Source organism: Cydia pomonella, chromosome 2 (assembly GCF_033807575.1).
Source record: "Cydia pomonella isolate Wapato2018A chromosome 2, ilCydPomo1, whole genome shotgun sequence".
NCBI classification, from domain to species: Eukaryota; Metazoa; Arthropoda; class Insecta; order Lepidoptera; family Tortricidae; genus Cydia; species Cydia pomonella.
The window spans coordinates 37,129,867-37,147,893 of record NC_084704.1 but is presented as its reverse complement, the minus strand read 5'-3'; the positions used below and the strand labels follow the sequence as shown (position 1 = coordinate 37,147,893).

Below are 18,027 nucleotides of genomic sequence, written 5' to 3'. Positions count from 1 at the left end.
TCACCGTACCAAGCTAACTGAAGCTAGTTGATGGTTGGATGTCAAGACGCTGTGTCACTATTTGACGTTAAAAAACAAAAGAAGGTTGCTTTACAGTCCTAAGTGTGTAAGGCTGTATGAAATTCCTTTACATATCATCTTCACTCATCGCACCTGATATGTAGTATTTCCGGACCTAATTTACTAACCCCCTATTCTTTTATGTTTTTAGATGCGACTTTGCGGATTGATTGATTTAGATCGATGCCAAATTGCAGCTTTCTAGCACTGACAATCACGACGGAGAAAAGTCTCGGACTGACAGACGGACAGACGGACACGGCAAAACTAGGATTTAAGTTTACTTGACTACGGAACCCTAAAGATAAAGATAGTTTATTTCAAGTAGGCATATTACAATGCGCTTTTAACGTCAAATAAAGCTACGCCGGTTCCAATACACCTCTGACCCGAGAAGATTTAAATCCCTCCTAAATTGTAGGAGGGTATCCCAGTATGGGACAGGCAAGAAAATCAGCGGGACACATATTTTCAAAACATTACATCTTATAATTAAGAGGCTGTCAACACCCAATGTCCTTGAAGTTGACGTTACTTAAACAGTTTTTTAAGAAAGACTATTTGTTTTAGTCAAGTAAGAAAAATATATGTTCATATTAATTATATTTCAAAGACCGTGGTTGTACTCGATACATGATTGAACGAAATCGGCTCGATAGAAAATAATTGCAAAGATTGGTCGTAAAATCACAATTAAACGGTTTTATGTCTTTATTGTTTTGACTTATGGGTCTGCAATTAAAATCACAATTTCTAAACATTTATATCTAAACCGTGGTTGAGTAAAATATTACACTAATAATCCACTTTTTTTTATTTAAATATTTTTCTTATTATTCCCTTGCCCAGGCCCAGTAACATGCGATAGTGCTATCTCATTTACTCCGATAGAAATAGACAGTGTGTGCGCTTTAGGTATTGACAGCCTCTTAACATGCATTCAATTAAAAAATAAAATTAATTTAAGTATATGGAATTTAAAAAAAACATGAAATAACATACAATAGGTACTTTCTTTAAAGAAATTTGATAGGTACACTAGATGAATAACCAAAAACCGATAGTTTTATTCTTTCATAAAAAGAACAAACCGGATTTAGGTGTCTTTAGTAGACTTTGTAACTGGATGATATGTGATAATAGATACCTAATCATATCATAGATTAACAATTGAAGATAGAAATCAATACCTAAAATAACTTACAAGGAAATGTAAGTACCTAAAATGGGGTGAGGAGGGATTACAGAGGGGTGAGTTGGTTTTTACAGGCTACTACTTAAATTATATATTCTAATATATATTTATTTGGATATATTTTGTGTAATTCCTGTTGATGACTGACTTGTTACTAATGCAAATTTTATGGTCTTCTGCCAAAAGTAACTTAAACTCGATTATTCATTAAGTACATATTTTACGACCGGTATGTATTTTTAAGGTTTCGAGCATTTGTGTGAATATTGTACATTTTCGTCGTTTTTAATTTTTTTTGTTATTTTACTTTGTTACGTATTGCAATTTAATGGATGACTGTCATTAGCCTTCTTTTATGTAAGCATTTATATGTTTAGTTATATTTACGGCTGTTGTTATCCTGAATACCAATAAAATAAAAATAATAACAAATCAAGCTATTAATGTTCATAATCCCAAAGTGTCGATCCAACAACTTATAAAACTCACTTTAGTAGAAAATCTCTCGTCACCCCAACTCTGGGGTGAGCAGGGATTTCCTACTATTTTGTGTTATAAAACGAAACAACAAATTATCATTGACAAACTAAAAAATGTATGATTTGCTTTTGTATATACTCGTACACACTTTTCAATATTTAACCAATTTAATACATATCAGTGAAAGAATAAGGATCAAAGTTAAATGGCGTTCAAAAAGTTTTAATCATGTATCTAAAGATGGCAGTAAATTTACTGTGGCTACAAAATTTTCTATGACAATACACCTCTATTTCAAATTCTCTTTGGCCTTACGTAACATGGAATATTCCAACACAGATAATCATAAGGGGTATCCTGAAGTGAATCATAATTATCTATATCGGTTAATTTGAATGATAAATATATTCTATTGATTTATATTAAGCGAAATATAAACTGTTAAGCAGTCACTTGAACTACCAAGAAGGGGATGTAGTAAAATGAAAAAAATGATTTTTCAAATATTTTTATTCTTGTTTTTTGTAAGTGTAATTGCGGAGAGTAAAATCGAGAATTATGTTCCTAGATATGCATACGACTATAAATTATATGAAAATGTTTTGGATCCAGAGCTGTGTCAACGACACTTACGTGAAATGGATACGTTTCAATGTAAGTATTTCCATCGTGGCTTAAATCAGTACCCCTAGTGTAAATTTATTCTATAGCGAAACGTGATGTACGCGTTTGCGTTAAGTCTCATTTTGTATGGGATTTTGTGTTTCCAAAACGTCCCGCTTGGAGCGCTGATTCTAAATCCCATACAAAATGAGCAAACGCAAACGCGTACGTCACGTTTTAGCTTTCGAATAAATTTACACAAGGGGTACAGCTCAGATAATATCATCGTGAAATAAATACGTTTGCGGGCAATCTTACACAGATCGACCTAGTCCCAAACTAAGCAAAGCTTGTACTATGGGTACTAGGCGACGATATATGCGTATATAGATAAATACATACTTATATACATAGAAAACACCCATGCCTCAGAACAAATATCTGTGTTTATCACAGAATTAATGCCCTTACCGAGATTCGAACCCGGGACCATCGGCTTCATAGGCAGGGTCACTAGCACTACCCACTGAACCAGATCTCGGTCTTAATTTAAAGTCGTATTTTTAAGTCCATCAATTTACTAAAAGCAACTACCGAACAATGCTGTATATATTTAAAAAAAAAACCGGGCAAGTGCGAGTCGGACTCACGCACGAAGGGTTCGTACCATTATTTATAAAAACAGCAAAAAAATATGTTTGTTGTATGGGAGCTCCCCTTAAATATTTATTTTATTCTGTTTTTAGTATTTGTTGTTATAGCGGCAACAAAAATACATCATCTGTGAAAATTTCTCTAGCTATCGCGGTTCATGAGATACAGCCTGCTGACAGACGGACGGACGGACAGCGAAGTCTCAGTAATAGGGCCCCGTTTGACCCTTTGGATACGGAACCCTAAAAGCGTGGTATGCCAAAACATTTTCAAATATTTTATTGGGTGATTTACAATAAATTTAATATATAAATTAATGGAAATACTGTGTAAAAGAAATAATAGTCTAGAAATATATTGATACTAGATGAAAACATATCATCATGGAATATTTATTAACATTTCCCATAAGTAAGAACATACACTTTATTGCACTACAAAGAAAAATATCAATAATAGATTTATAATGTAAATGAATATAGTAACAGGCCGTCATATCGCTGCAAAGGATCTCTTCCAGACAACCTTAATAAGCTAAGCATAAGCTTTTATATCTACACACTTGATTTAAATTAATTATTTTAATTAAGTTTCATTTTACTTGAACGTAAAAAGCTGAAGGCATCAGAGGCAAATACTGGCTCATTCAGACCCACATCCTGCAAATACCTATCTTGACTGGTGGAAATGTCACTTGGGCTGAGGTGGAAAATGTCTGGAGTGAGGAGAATTTCAGAATGTATAATGCAGCGCAAGAAGGACTTGTTTTAAGTGATGATGACATTTCCAGGTAAGTAAATGTGATAATAGGGTAACAGCACCAGTGGCCAGCCAGGGACCAGTAGTCAGCCTTTTAAGTCGTTTATTGGTCATAAATATCTGGTATATTCGATTAAACAAATCGCGAGTAGTCAAATAGGAGCTCTGATTCCTTATTCGTTAATACGTAACGCGGCAGGTGCGGTGAGGTATCGGGGAGAGGAAATATACTCGTTCATAAAGGTGATGTTTGTTGACGAGAGCTAGAATGTCATGTGCGCCATATTTTTTACTGCACGTGGTGTTCTTTTAACGCGTGAGAAAAAATATGTTTTAATATAAAAAGTTACTGTTTTTTGTTAATGATGGGTTTATTGGTTAGTTTATCTATTAAATTGCGTTATATTTAAATAGAAATATCAATATTTAACTAATTTATAAGTTAAATATTGATATAGGAGGTTGACCACTGGATACCACTTTTTTACAAAAAATCCAGTGCCCAGCCTCCCGCGGCTGACCTTTGGGTTATTAGTTATTTTTTTTATTTTCGATCCAATACGACCGTTAGGACCGTTACATTTACATAATCAAATTTAGTTAGGCATGTCTCAGTCAATTTAAAGTAAAACCCAGTAGTCGGCCGCATTTGAAATAACGTTTTAATGCGGCTGACCACTGGGTTTCTCGGATCCAGTACTCAGCCATTATCTTCCTTGGTACGTCGCTGCCAAATATTATGAACTTTAACTCATTTAAATAAGGTTCAAAAGTGTATACATACTTTTGTTGAGAAATATTCCAATATCTAACGGGCCCCTGCACGGGTTTCACCAGCATTTACCCGATTTTAAAAATAATGAATTCTATTAAATAAACAGATTCATTAATAAAAGATAAGAAGATAAATACAGTGTTCATTAGTTTGCAAGAATAATTTTAAGCACCTATGGCCTACAAATTTCGTGGCATGAGAATTGTACTTATAAGAGTATAGGTACCTACCTATACTCTAGCTTCCTAACTAGGAATGATAAATATTATAATATCGTTAACTTTAATACAAATAATAGTGTTTTTTATTTCATTGTTATTAATAGTTTATAAAGGCTGAGTACTGGGTACACAAAGGCTGCTTACTGGATTTTAGAGGCTGACTACTGGAGAAAAGTGCCATTTTTTGTTTAATCTTAATTATAGATATTATAAAGAGGATTGTTATTTTTTGACATACTTTGTTTTAAAACTATAATAAACAATTGATCTAACCATGTTATGCGTTTATTTATCCGACTAATCCTGTAGAAACGTCGAGAGTACAAACTTTAAAAATGCGTTATAAGGCTGACTACTGGTGCCTTTACCCTAGGTACTATTATTTCAAGTAGAAACACTAATATATAAAGTATACACCAAATTAAATGTCATATACGAAGAAAAAGTGACCAAGGCCCATGCCGCTGTGACCCGGGTTTCGAGGGGCTTAGGCACCTGGTTCAATTCCAGTACTGGGCACTGGAGAATTTGGTCACTTTTTACGAGATGTGTTGTGTATAATTGTATAAAGCACAAAATCGCCTGCGGTATTTCCGGATCGATACGACCTTCAAACCTTCAAGAAAAGAGCGAACTATCTTAAAGGCCGGCAACGCACTTACAGCCCCTCTGGTTTTGCGGGTGTCCATGGGCGGCGGTAATCGCTTACCATCAGGTGATCCGTCTGCTCGTTTGCCTCCTGTATTATAATAGTACATTACGATACAAGTGCGAGAAATAGGAAATTCGAAACGAGTGGCGATAAATTAAAACACGACCGAAGTTTTAAATCGACACGAGTTGCGAATTACCTATTCGCACATGTATCGTACGTTTTACAGTACATATGGCCCTTTAAATGTTCGACCCAGTAACGTAATATGCTAATTTTCGCACTAGTGCGGTAAAGTAGCACCATATGTACTGTAAAAAATGTAAATTATAAATGTAATGTTTTGTTTTAGCGCTCATTGTGTAAATATTTAGTTGTAAGTTATATAAGTTTCTCATAATTTGAACATAGTTATTTACGATACAAGTGCGGAAAAGGAAATATGATAAATCAAAGTTTTAAATCGACACGAGTTGCAAATTACCTTATCGCACGTGTATCGTACAATGTTTTACAGTACCTACATATAGCAGATTGAATTTTCCACATAGGTAAGTTACGTAATGTGCTCATTATCGCACTAGTGCGGTAAAGTAGTACAGTCAACATCAAAAGAAGCGGATCAAATAACGCTTCAAAAGTATCTACCATTCTGTAACAGCTTAACAAAAAGTGATGTCTTCAATATAGAACAACTAAGACTGTAAAAGATATATTTTTGAATGAGAATTTTAGAAAATTATCTACATTTGGAAAAGTTATACGGAATATCAGATACTTTTGGCGCGTTGATTCATCCGCTACTTTTGATGCTGACTGTACCGTGTGTAATTGTGTACTGTAAAACATTACACATGTATATGTGCAAATGGGTAATTCTGAACTCGTGTTGGTTTAAAACACTTCCTTCGGTCGTGTTTTAATTTATTTTCCTATTTTTCGCACTTTTCTCATAATGGACTATATTTAAACAGACCCAGTTGTAGATTCATTACAACTTATTGTTTTTTCTTATTGATTTTTATTGTATGATCTAGATTTTATTCTGATAGGTAACTAGACTTAAGTGATATAATAAAATAAGTGTTTTAAAAATGCTCGTATCAATTTATTTATTTACAAAAATACCATTTTATATTAAGTATTTTCAATGTCTTCTCTTCGTCAACAATTTTATTACATGTTTGAAATTAAATATGGCGAATATCAGCATCCACTGCATGTCGTTTCGGTTCAGTCACCATCATATGTATAGAAAGTGAGTAGCCAAATACAACTGGGGGGTGGGTGGGGGCCTAGTCAAGATATCAAACGTTTGCGTCGTAGAGAACGAAACGCTAATACCACTCTGTCGCACTTATATGGAAGAGTGATAGAGACATTATCAATACTATTAGAAGTATTAGAACAAATTAAATTATTTTCAGAAAATATTTTAATTTGTTTATATTTGAAGTAGAAACACTACTATAGGGACCGTACGCATTGGAGGATCTGCCATCTTGTGGCCTGAATCGGAACCATAAACATGTTCATTTACACGTCACGTGTTTTCTTCTGCATAGTAGGTTCTGCCATCTTGTGGAGTACATCGGAACAATAAACATCACATTTACGCCTCGCGCCAAAAATCTGACGGCTCCTGTGCTGCCTTACAGTTCATGCACGCACCCTATATAAATTATAAACTGAAATAAATGTCATATTTATTTCAGTTTAGAGACATTATCGTTATCAAACTGCCAAACGATTGGCATCTTGCCTAGGCCCTCTGTCTTCGTAATACGTTGCGTTTATGCCCACTTTAGATGCGACCAGAGTAAGTTAGCAGCGATTATGACAGCCTAGACAGTTCAAGTGTTATTTTAAACGTCAAACTTCTATGATTACGACGTTTACAACAGCACAGACTGGACTATCAAAATCGCTGCTAACTTATCATGGTCTGACTATCTGTTCGATGCCGACTGTAAATAGGTATGTGTAAGTACAAAATATAAGTACAAAAATATAATTTTTAGGATGGCAGGTATATTAACGATCATAGCTACATATATAAATACATTTTCTCCAATTTTTTAAATTACATTAGGTTAAACAATGATACACATATTTATGACCGGTTCACACAATAACCAATCAAATATTTAAATATCACATCTACTTATTACATATTTTCTTAATAAACAGGCATAATAAACAGGGGCCTAAAATATTACCTAATAAACATTTGGTATTACTTCAATATATTTAAAAAGAAAATTTTTACTGTCTTATATATACTACAATGATCACAGTCCCATCAAACTTAACTATCTTAACTCTAAAATTAAATACCTGTATTTATATTATAAACTTAAAATTGCCTCACCACACAAAACAACCATAAAATTTGACTCACGCAATAGCTATTCAATAAAAATTTTTAAACCACCTGCTATATGCCAAAAAATCTATTTTTTGCCAAAATTGCCTTACTATATTTTTGCAAAGAGCCGATACTCTTCATGCTTCTGGATCGATTTCTATCAACAGCTAAGAGCCACCCCAAGAATACTCGATTTCACGTAAAAAACCGCATCGAAATCGATCCATCCGTTGGAGAGCTACGATGCCACAGACACGCGCACAATAGTCCTCTTTGCGCCGGGGGTTAAAAACGGTCCAAGCGTTCAAACGGTTCATGCCAAGGCGTCCGACACTTAGTTTTCTGTCAAACCCATTCAGTCAGTCTTCACGTGCCAATCACCCTTCATAGAAAACGACATGTCGGATGTGTCAGACCGGGCCGGGCCGTCCTAGCGTGTGTCATCCTTAACCTTTTCAACGCTTTTCCACACGTGTCAAGAAATGCCATGGACGCCAAAAAGTTAACAGGTGAAGAGCGAATATGAAGCTTAACTGACAGTAGGAAAGTCGCTTTGACAACGTCCGCCGTAGCCTTTTTAATGGTCATTGGCGTCGCGGGCACCACAGACGATGACCGTTTTAGTGGTCTTTGGCGTTGAAAAGGTTAAAGGTTAATTATCAATAAGCAGACACGTCTGAGAACGATGCTATTAAGCTTAGAATAAATTTAAAAATGGAAAAATTACTGTCTTGGGTGAGACTTGAACTCACGGCCTCTGGATCGATACTCCAGCGCCAGCTTCAGCTCAGATGGCAGAGCGCTGGAGTATCGATCCAGAGGCTGTGAGTTCAAGTCTCACCCAAGGCAGTAATTGTTACATTTTTAATTTTATTCTAAATCCTTAAAGGTTGTTTATGTCTGATTACGCAGAACTATTGTCTGGTGGAGCTATATCTACCGCTCCGCTATAACAATATTGTTTGCAATGACGGATGTTACAAAGAAACTGATTGAGTGTGTTAGACAATACTCATGTCTATATAATTTAAGACAAAAATATTACAGAAATACGGTTCATAAATTGAGGTTAGTAGCCGTAGATAGCTTACAACGCGGTTGCAATGCGGATCCGCGTTCAAAACGCTTTCAATCCGCCGACCGCGCTCAATGTGACATGTCCTTACTAGCGCCCCGCTCCGCGACAGCTCCGGAACGCTTCCGCGTCAGTGTGACGGAGCCTTAACCAAAAAGTTTTTAAAGAGGTTTACGTAGACGCTAATTCCATTATATTTAAGTACTTATTAAAGTCTTCAAAACATAGTTATACTTAGAAATCTAAATTGTCTACCTAATTAGGATCATTGTTATTGGCATTCGGTACATTGCCGTTCTTAATTAAGTACCTACCTATATTTATTTCGTTTTGCAGTTTTTACGACCCGATTCGAACTTTAAGACACGTCAAACCTTTGCTAAAGATACGATATGGATTAGATATGTCAGTGTCAAAATTGACGTTTCTTCAAATAAAAACGTCAATCCATATCGTATCTTTAGTATCTTCAAGTTCGAATCAGGCCGTTAGTCAAAGTCGTAGAATCTCAAAAATGTTTACTTGACTTAGATTTAGATTTGTCACGAAATTCGAACGAGAAAATCCGACTTTAACAAAAACCTGTAATACGTTGAAGCCGTTTTAACCATGGCTATATCTAGGAATCATGATAAATCTAGTCTAACAATATAATGAAGAGACACTTAATATGTAATTCATGGAAAAGAGGAAAGCCAATTTCTTTCAAAGTTTCAACTATTTCCTTTCACTAGGATTATCAAGAGCAAAAGAGATCCGATAGACGAATCATCCAAGTGATTTACATTATAAGCCTGTATTTAGTAGGTATTACACAGATCGTTTGACACTCCCGACGTAGTAAAATCCCCCGGTATAATCTTTTGTACATATTCCACAATCTATTCTGAACTTTCATTGTTTAACAAAAGGTTCCAAATTCAATATCAAAATAACTGCGTCTGGGTTTCAGGAAGAGAACAGTAGTTAGGAGCAGTATCCACCCAAAACTTGTCCTTATTGTAGCTGAACTGTTTCATCACTTACTTTGATATTCGAATAAGATATTCAGTCACATTTCTGTATGTTGTATTATAAGTCGATTCACTAAGTCCGGCGCGGATTTTCTATAAAAATGTGGTCAGTTCAGTACAAATCTCGCGCCAGCTCTTAAGAATATATGCTATAATTGTTAACCGGATCGCTTGACACTTCGACGTAGAGTGAAATAAGCCACCACTCTGAAGAACACCGTAGTCAGGAACAGCAAGGCGATGTCCACCCAGAAGTTGTCTGGCTTGTAGCTGAACTGCTTGATGACTTCCTTTGGGTGCCTGCGGATGACAAAGGGTTAGGGTTAGGCGCTGTTATAATGCAAGACACGTGGGATTTCTCCAGTAAATGTAAGGCAGGGGACTTATGCATATATGTTTTTTAAGCTGATGTGCTTATAGCTTGAAATTTATGTAAGGGTATATATAGTTTTGAACCAATTTTGAGAATTATAAACTTCAGTTTATGGTTCTGACAGAATACCGAAATTCAGTTCTTCATAATCAATAATTCTTCAGTACAGAGCATTTAGAAATAAATTCATTAAATCGTATACGTTTAGATCTGTATTAAGTAGTATCTCTGTTAGTTATAATAAGTCAGATTTTTTTATATAAACCACTTTAGAACAGATCGGTACTATTGAAAATATAAATTATGAAAGGAAACATTAAATACCTACTTCTAAGAAGGACCATAAGTTTAAATTGAGTGAACCTTTGGCCATCATCACTACTGATACAAAAACCTTTAAAATTTAGGAAAAGGGAGGCATTTTACAACATTTTATATTCCTAGAAAACTTACTTCATATGGCAGTAATCTTGATACTCAGGACAAGGTAGCGCCGGCCGGTTAAACGAGTAGATACACAGGATGATGGCCTCGAACGCGTAGCGTATGAACGACATGTTTGACAGCAACCTCATGAACCAGGACATGTGCGACAGCAGCACCAGGTAGCCGGCCAGCACCAGCATCATGCATGAGTAGATGGCGCCGCAGAATGTGCCGTTCTGAAAATTTTCAAATACAGGTTTTTTTCAACTATGCAGCGATGGTGCTAGCGCACATTTATATATTTATATCTGTTCATATTTATATGGAGTAACTGTCACGCGAAATGATTGTATACATGTCTTGGAAGTTTAGCACAATAATATATTTGAAAATGTAACATGAAAATCCCATCATAAACATAAATGTGAAATGAGAGTCATGCTCAAGAAGTATGAGTATATACGTTGTTGTTGACTTCGCCAACAAAATAATTGAGATCATAGGTGCCAAATTCTGTGTAGAAAATAATTTTTATAATGCATTTATTTTACTTGGGATTTAATACAAAATTTGACTTGGCTAGCATATGCAGTGAGTGATGTGACGGCAAATTTGTTGTTAAACTAGACTGAGAGCTCACGCGCGTCGTTCTGATTAGCCATACCAGTACGAATCTAGTCACCATTGCCAAAACCTTGATAATAAAATAATGATGATATGATGTGTTGTCCGGGAATATACGTCGACGGTGACACCCGGACACATTAGGTATGTATTCGGTAATTTTTTACGAACGTGACTTAAAGCCGCGTTTTGTTATATACATTTCCGGCAGCAAGTCATGCAGTAAAACTCTTACGACTCAATCGTAAGTGCATGTGTAGGAAACCTTAGGCCGAGATTCTAATAATAGGTACTCACGATAGGGTTGAGAAAGGTCCCAATCAGATTGCCAAGCGCATCAGCTAGTAGCGTGATAAGAGAGAGCACCAACACGAACATGGCGAACCGCGATAGATCCTGAGGCTGCTCCGTTAGGAAGTATGATGGCGCTGAGTACACAAACGAGTACCAGATCTGAAACAAGTATTAAGATGACTTAGGGAACAAAGTATTGTGGACCATTTTGATTAACTATTTTGTACTATTTAAACTGAGGAAGTTAAACATATTGAACTGTGATTTTAGTATTCTGATACCAGGTTTAACGGTTCTTTGGTGTCGAAGAGCACCATTTGATGAAGTAGAACTGCTGAAGACCAAAAAATAATGGCATACGTATTAGACTATATTTAAAGTGGGTACTTTTTATTTTTGTCACTATATTTAAGAAAACCGTAGCAAAATAACACTAGATCCTACTCACAATCAGTGTTGTGTTCCTGCCGGTGAGTAAGGTTGCCAGAGCTCAACGAGGGTGCGGAGTGTTAGGGTCGGCGACGTGCATCTAACTCCTCTGGAGCTGCAATGTATGCGCGTTGACCCCTTACCATCAGGCAGGCTGTATTCTTATTTGCCACCGACGTAGTATATTTAAAAAACGTAATCACCTGAATGGGGACGCCGGTGACCAGCAGCGCGACGTAATAAGTCTTCAGCTGGTACCAATTGTTGAATGTTTCCTTTTTTATGATGGACAACTCTGCCGGAACTGGAAGATTATATTAATTTATATTATATTAATTTGTGCCACAAGTAATTTTTGAAGAGTTTGTACCCTGACAAGATTTTATTTGGCCTTCGCCATGTTGCCGATTTTCAGCGGCACTATTTTATTTTACTGGCAAGGAGACTCTTCTGACATCAGACGTTGGGTAATGGTGCGTCAAACACCCTACACTACAGTGTTTGCTTGCAAGACAACTTACACTTCAATATCCCGGGCATAAGCCACGTGTACATCAGGTAAATTATGGATATCATCACTATCATCAGGTGACTCAAGTTTAGGTAGTGGTATGTCAAACTTCACACAGACATGCAATACAGACTTACACTTCAATATCCCGGGCATAAGCGACGGGTACAGCATGTAAATTATGGATATCATCAGGTAACTCAAGTTTGGGTAGTGGTATGTCAAACCACCTACAGTGTATATGAAGTGCAGACTTACACTTCAATATCCCGGGCATAAGCGACGGGTACAGCATGTAAATTATGGATATCATCAGGTAACTCAAGTTTAGTTAGTGGTATGTCAAACCACCTACAGTGTATATGCAGTGCAGACTTACACTTCAATATTCCGGGCATAAGCGACGTGTACATCAGGTAAATTATGGATATCATCACTATCATCAGGTGACTCAAGTTTAGGTAGTGGTATGTCAAACTTCACACAGACATGCAATACAGACTTACACTTCAATATCCCGGGCATAAGCGACGGGTACAGCATGTAAATTATGGATATCATCAGGTAACTCAAGTTTGGGTAGTGGTATGTCAAACCACCTACAGTGTATATGAAGTGCAGACCTACACTTCAATATCCCGGGCATAAGCGACGGGTACAGCATGTAAATTATGGATATCATCAGGTAACTCAAGTTTAGTTAGTGGTATGTCAAACCACCTACAGTGTATATGCAGTGCAGACTTACACTTCAATATTCCGGGCATAAGCGACGTGTACATCAGGTAAATTATGGATATCATCACTATCATCAGGTGACTCAAGTTTAGGTAGTGGTATGTCAAACTTCACACAGACATGCAATACAGACTTACACTTCAATATCCCGGGCATAAGCGACGTGTACATCATGTAAATTATAGATATCATCAGGTAACTCAAGTTTGGTTAGTGGTATGGCAAACCACCTACAGTGTATATGCAGTGCAGACTTACACTTCAATATCCCGGGCATAAGTGACGTGTACATCAGGTAAATTATGGATATCATCACTATCATCAGGTGACTCAAGTTTAGGTAGTGGTATGTCAAACTTCACACAGACATGCAATACAAACTTACACTTCAATATCCCGGGCATAAGCGACGGGTACAGCATGTAAATTATGGATATCATCAGGTAACTCAAGTTTGGGTAGTGGTATGTCAAACCACCTACAGTGTATATGCAGTGCAGACTTACACTTCAATATCCCGGGCATAAGCGACGGGTACAGCATGTAAATTATGGATATCATCAGGTAACTCAAGTTTGGGTAGTGGTATGTCAAACCACCTACAGTGTATATGCAGTGCAGACTTACACTTCAATATCCCGGGCATAAGCGACGTGTACATCAGGTAAACGATGGATATCATCAGGTAGCCAAGGTTTGAGAAAGTCTTGGCGCCGTCGTTCCCCGACCCATCGAAGAGTAAGCCCAGCAACACGCCAACCACGATGTGTAACAGGACTTTTAGGTGGGTCACCGTCTGTAAGAACAAATTTGCAATGATGAATAAAGTAAACGGGCGCAGTGTGGGTCTACTTCACAATGTCCAAGTAAGATCCTGAATAAGCTACTTGGCACTTAATCTGACGAATAATCATCGTTGGCGTTTCACAATCTTCAAATAAGCTTGACTGGTAGATTAACTTTTGCAGGAAGCTTTATCTGGCAGTTAATTTTGTTAATTAGCTATCCAATACTTTACTCAGACTTTGTGAAACAGACCCTAAGGTTGTCGGGTTTATATTTTGCACTTTAAGGATGATTCACGCTAGAACGGTCTAGGTCCGGGCCAAAGAGTAGAGTAAATGTCCGGGCCGAGGCTTCCGAGTCTTCGATTTCTATAACGTGATCGATTTTTTCTAAAGAAAAATGAAATTTCGGAGGGCTCGGCCCAGACCCGACCTGCGCAGTTCTCCTGCAATTATATATCCTATACAAAACAAAGCGTGTAACAATGTCTGTCACAATCTTATTTTGAGAGACATAGTGTGTCAGATATTTTTGCAAGGTTTGTTGGGTAAACATTATTGCAGTTGATTTAAGTAAGGTGTGATCTTTTGGGTAGCACATCGAGCAATAGGACATTTGCTCGGCGCCGGCGTCGCTGCAAGAGAATTTGTAATAGAGGTGGATTGTTAAAGAAAACTTTGTAGCCACAGTAAATTTACTGCCATCTTTCGACACATGATTAAAAGTTAGCACGTCATTTGACTTTGAAATGCTCGAAATATACCTTTGGCCTATGCTCTATTAGTTGGCGTTACTTTTATATATTTAACAAATTTAACACATATCAGTGAAATAAAAAGGATCAAAGTCAAATTGCGTTCTAAAAATTATAATCATGTGTCGAAAGATGTCAGAAAATTTACTGTGGCTACAAAGGTTACTGTAACAATCCACCTCTATTACGAATTGTCTTGGATAAGATAATACTCACCCAGTCTCTATATTGTTGTATAAAACACCGTCTGAACAGTACGCCCAATCTGTACCATTCGGGCGGGGGTGTGACCGCGGCGGAGACGGCGGTCTTGCACAGCTGATCGGCTTTGCTCGGCGTCGGCGTCGGCGCGCGCGTCCAGTCCATCTTGTTGCATTCTACTGCTAATAACTCGTTGAAGCTACCGTATTCGCCGGTCGCTATTTCTAACACTGAAATTGAACAGTTTAGGTATAAGTTTATATAGGTACCTACTCCTTTTTAACTAAGTGTAGCGAAAGTCTCTAAGCCGTCAGCACATACCTAGTACGGTGACGAGGCAAATACATCGATTAAGTAATAGGGTTGTTTCCTGTTTTTATAATAAATTATTTCACACCATGCACGAAATAAAGCACTAGATAATTATAAGAAAAGCATAAATAGCAGTCATTTTAAAACGCAATGCTATTTAGTAAATCGGATAGAAATATAAAAAGTACCCAGGTGAGTTGACTGTGATTTTCAATATGGTCACAATACGGTTCAAATTAACTTTCGGGCAACACTGAATTCCAGTGGCAAATTGTTTGACAGTTCTAAAAAAGAAACTGACTATTAGGAAAGTACCCTATCGTATTTCACAGAGAATGGATAAGCATCACTCCGTCCCGAATGGAATCAGTCCAGCCCAGTTTGTCCGAAGACCGACCTAACCTCAATGCGATTAGCCGCCACACGAATGATCAACATGCTGGTTAATACAAATACCGATGCAATGTATGACGAGACAATGTGTTCCGCCGTGGTAATAATATAAGGTTTGTTGTGTAACTTGTGTATACTGCAGTTTGTACTCACTGTAGTCGGCGGGGTTGTGGTATTTTGGGCACTGGAGACCAACACCGGCGAGGTACGGCACTGTGTTTTCGCTCGCGCCGTGGTATACGCACATACCGTCTGCCAATATGTATACCTGCAAATGCATAATTTGCCAACCTATATTATATATATATTATATATTTTAAAATTACATAGGTATATTAAGAATAACAACTACAAGGACTTTTTCATAAAATCCTAAACGGCTTTATGTTCCTCATGATATGAGAGTCGTTTATTAAATAAACGACATACTTATATAAGTATTAAGTATACACTGAAAAAAAAAAATAGCCGAACTGGTTTTGTAACTTTACTAAGTAACTAAACTACGGTTATAAGAAAATAAACTTTGCATAAATTTACAAAACTTATTTTGTAGTGTATACCCAGCCACTGAACACTGATAGCCAAACACGGTTTTGTAACATATAACACATAGTTCGCAAGTCCCAATTTTTGTGTAAACAGTAACCAAAATGTTTGTTACAGTTATGCAAACATTTCTTTCAGTGTAAACGAAAAACCAGTCGACTTGAGAAACTTCTCTTGATCGTTGGTTAATAAATATTATATTGGTTAATAACGATACCAATAGTATGAATTTTCTCAAATAGTGTTGTTTTACAGATATTTCAGAAAATATCTGTAAAACGAAAGCCATTATTTCTTCTATGCGAGTGGTCAGCTCCCGTATTAGCCACGTGGAAAACCAACAATGTTCTTTAAAAAGCAACTGTATCGTAATAATATTAAGGTTCAAATCTTACATAGAGGTAGTCGATCGTCCTACATTACCAAAACATGTTATCTTATGAGCTCTTACATAGATTTGAACCTCAATACTATCATGATACAGTTGCTTTTTAAACGACATTGTTGCTTTTATAGGTCGTGAACACGGGAGTCGCTCGCATAAAAGAAACAATAAGGTAAGATAAGATTAATTTATTTAACAATCAATAGCTTTTGTTAATAGATTAGGGTCTTAGAAATAAAAACATTTTAGGAAATATAGGAAATCTATACTGTACTAGACAGAGGTACCAGGTATTTGTTCATTTACGTTATACACATAAACTGTGATCTCACACCGTGACAAGAAGACGTTAGAAAAGTGTCAATTACCTGATCAAAAAGCGAGTAGACTGAGGCAGTAGGCTGGTGTATGGTGCATACGACCGTCCGGCCAGAGCGTGCCAAATTCTTAAGCATTTCTATACACTGAGCTGACGTCACGCTGTCCAGCCCGCTGGAAAAATAAAAGATAACATGAATCATTGAAAATATTGAAATGCAATGAGAGACGCAAGAGAACCAAGGCCGTCAATATAACTAATAATATAATAATAATTCAGCCTATATATACGTCCCACTGCCGGGCCCAGGCCTCCTCTCATGTGCGAGAGGGCTCGGGCTATAGTCCCCACGCTAGCCCAATGCGGATTGGGGACTTCACATACACCTTTGAATTTCTTCACAGATGTATGCGGGTTTTCTTGCGATGTTTTCCTTCACCGAAAAGCTAGTGGTAAATATCAAATAGGGATAACCAGAGAAAGTCAAACAAGATCTTGTCAAGATCGTAGGATGACGGGACTATTGAGTGGGCTCAGCGCACGACCTGCCGCTGTGGATACCCTCGGGGGAATAGTGGAGTTGACGACGAATCATAAAAAAAAATCCTACATAAATAAACAACTTGAAATGATGACAACGACGAAATTGAACAATAATTAAATAATATACATTAACCATCATTTATGTAAATCTTGTACATATGTCTGCATGTAATTATAATTAATTATTATAAGTAAATAATATGTGCGAACATTCAAATACAAAAAATTGTTAATTAGCAGATGTCAATGGCTCATACATACACATATACCTACTTCATTAAGCGCAGTACCTACATCTAGTTCGTTATTTTGGCATTAGAAAAAAGGTAAACAATGTTGATATATCTATTATTGAAAAACGCTATTTAATAGAGTTGTGCCCGCTCGGTCTTCAAAAAGAGCGCTCCGATCTCGGTCAATCGGTCAAACGAACTACTTCGCTCTTTTAGGTCCTTTAGTTCCTTTAGTTCAGGAGCAAATCTCGAGATCTGAATGAGGATGACTAGGTATGTGTCTTGCTCTCGCTCGCAAATAA

General features: G+C 36.9%; 1 protein-coding gene across 3 annotated transcripts in view; it reads right to left on the bottom strand.

Annotated features, from left to right (window-relative positions):
* Window positions 1-6,485: 6,485 nt before the first annotated feature.
* Window positions 6,486-18,027, bottom strand: part of LOC133515571 (ATP-binding cassette sub-family G member 1) — a 121,240-nt gene continuing 109,698 nt past the window's right edge. For all 3 annotated transcript variants that reach the window (XM_061848136.1, XM_061848138.1, XM_061848137.1), the window contains 8 exons: window positions 16,999-17,122; window positions 15,850-15,964; window positions 15,007-15,221; window positions 13,878-14,046; window positions 12,205-12,305; window positions 11,576-11,731; window positions 10,682-10,890; window positions 6,486-10,155 (listed from right to left, as the gene is read on the bottom strand). In XM_061848136.1, coding sequence (XP_061704120.1) covers window positions 10,014-10,155; window positions 10,682-10,890; window positions 11,576-11,731; window positions 12,205-12,305; window positions 13,878-14,046; window positions 15,007-15,221; window positions 15,850-15,964; window positions 16,999-17,122 — 1,231 coding nt within the window. In that variant the 3' untranslated portion in view covers window positions 6,486-10,013. The remainder of the gene's footprint in view (window positions 10,156-10,681; window positions 10,891-11,575; window positions 11,732-12,204; window positions 12,306-13,877; window positions 14,047-15,006; window positions 15,222-15,849; window positions 15,965-16,998; window positions 17,123-18,027) is intronic.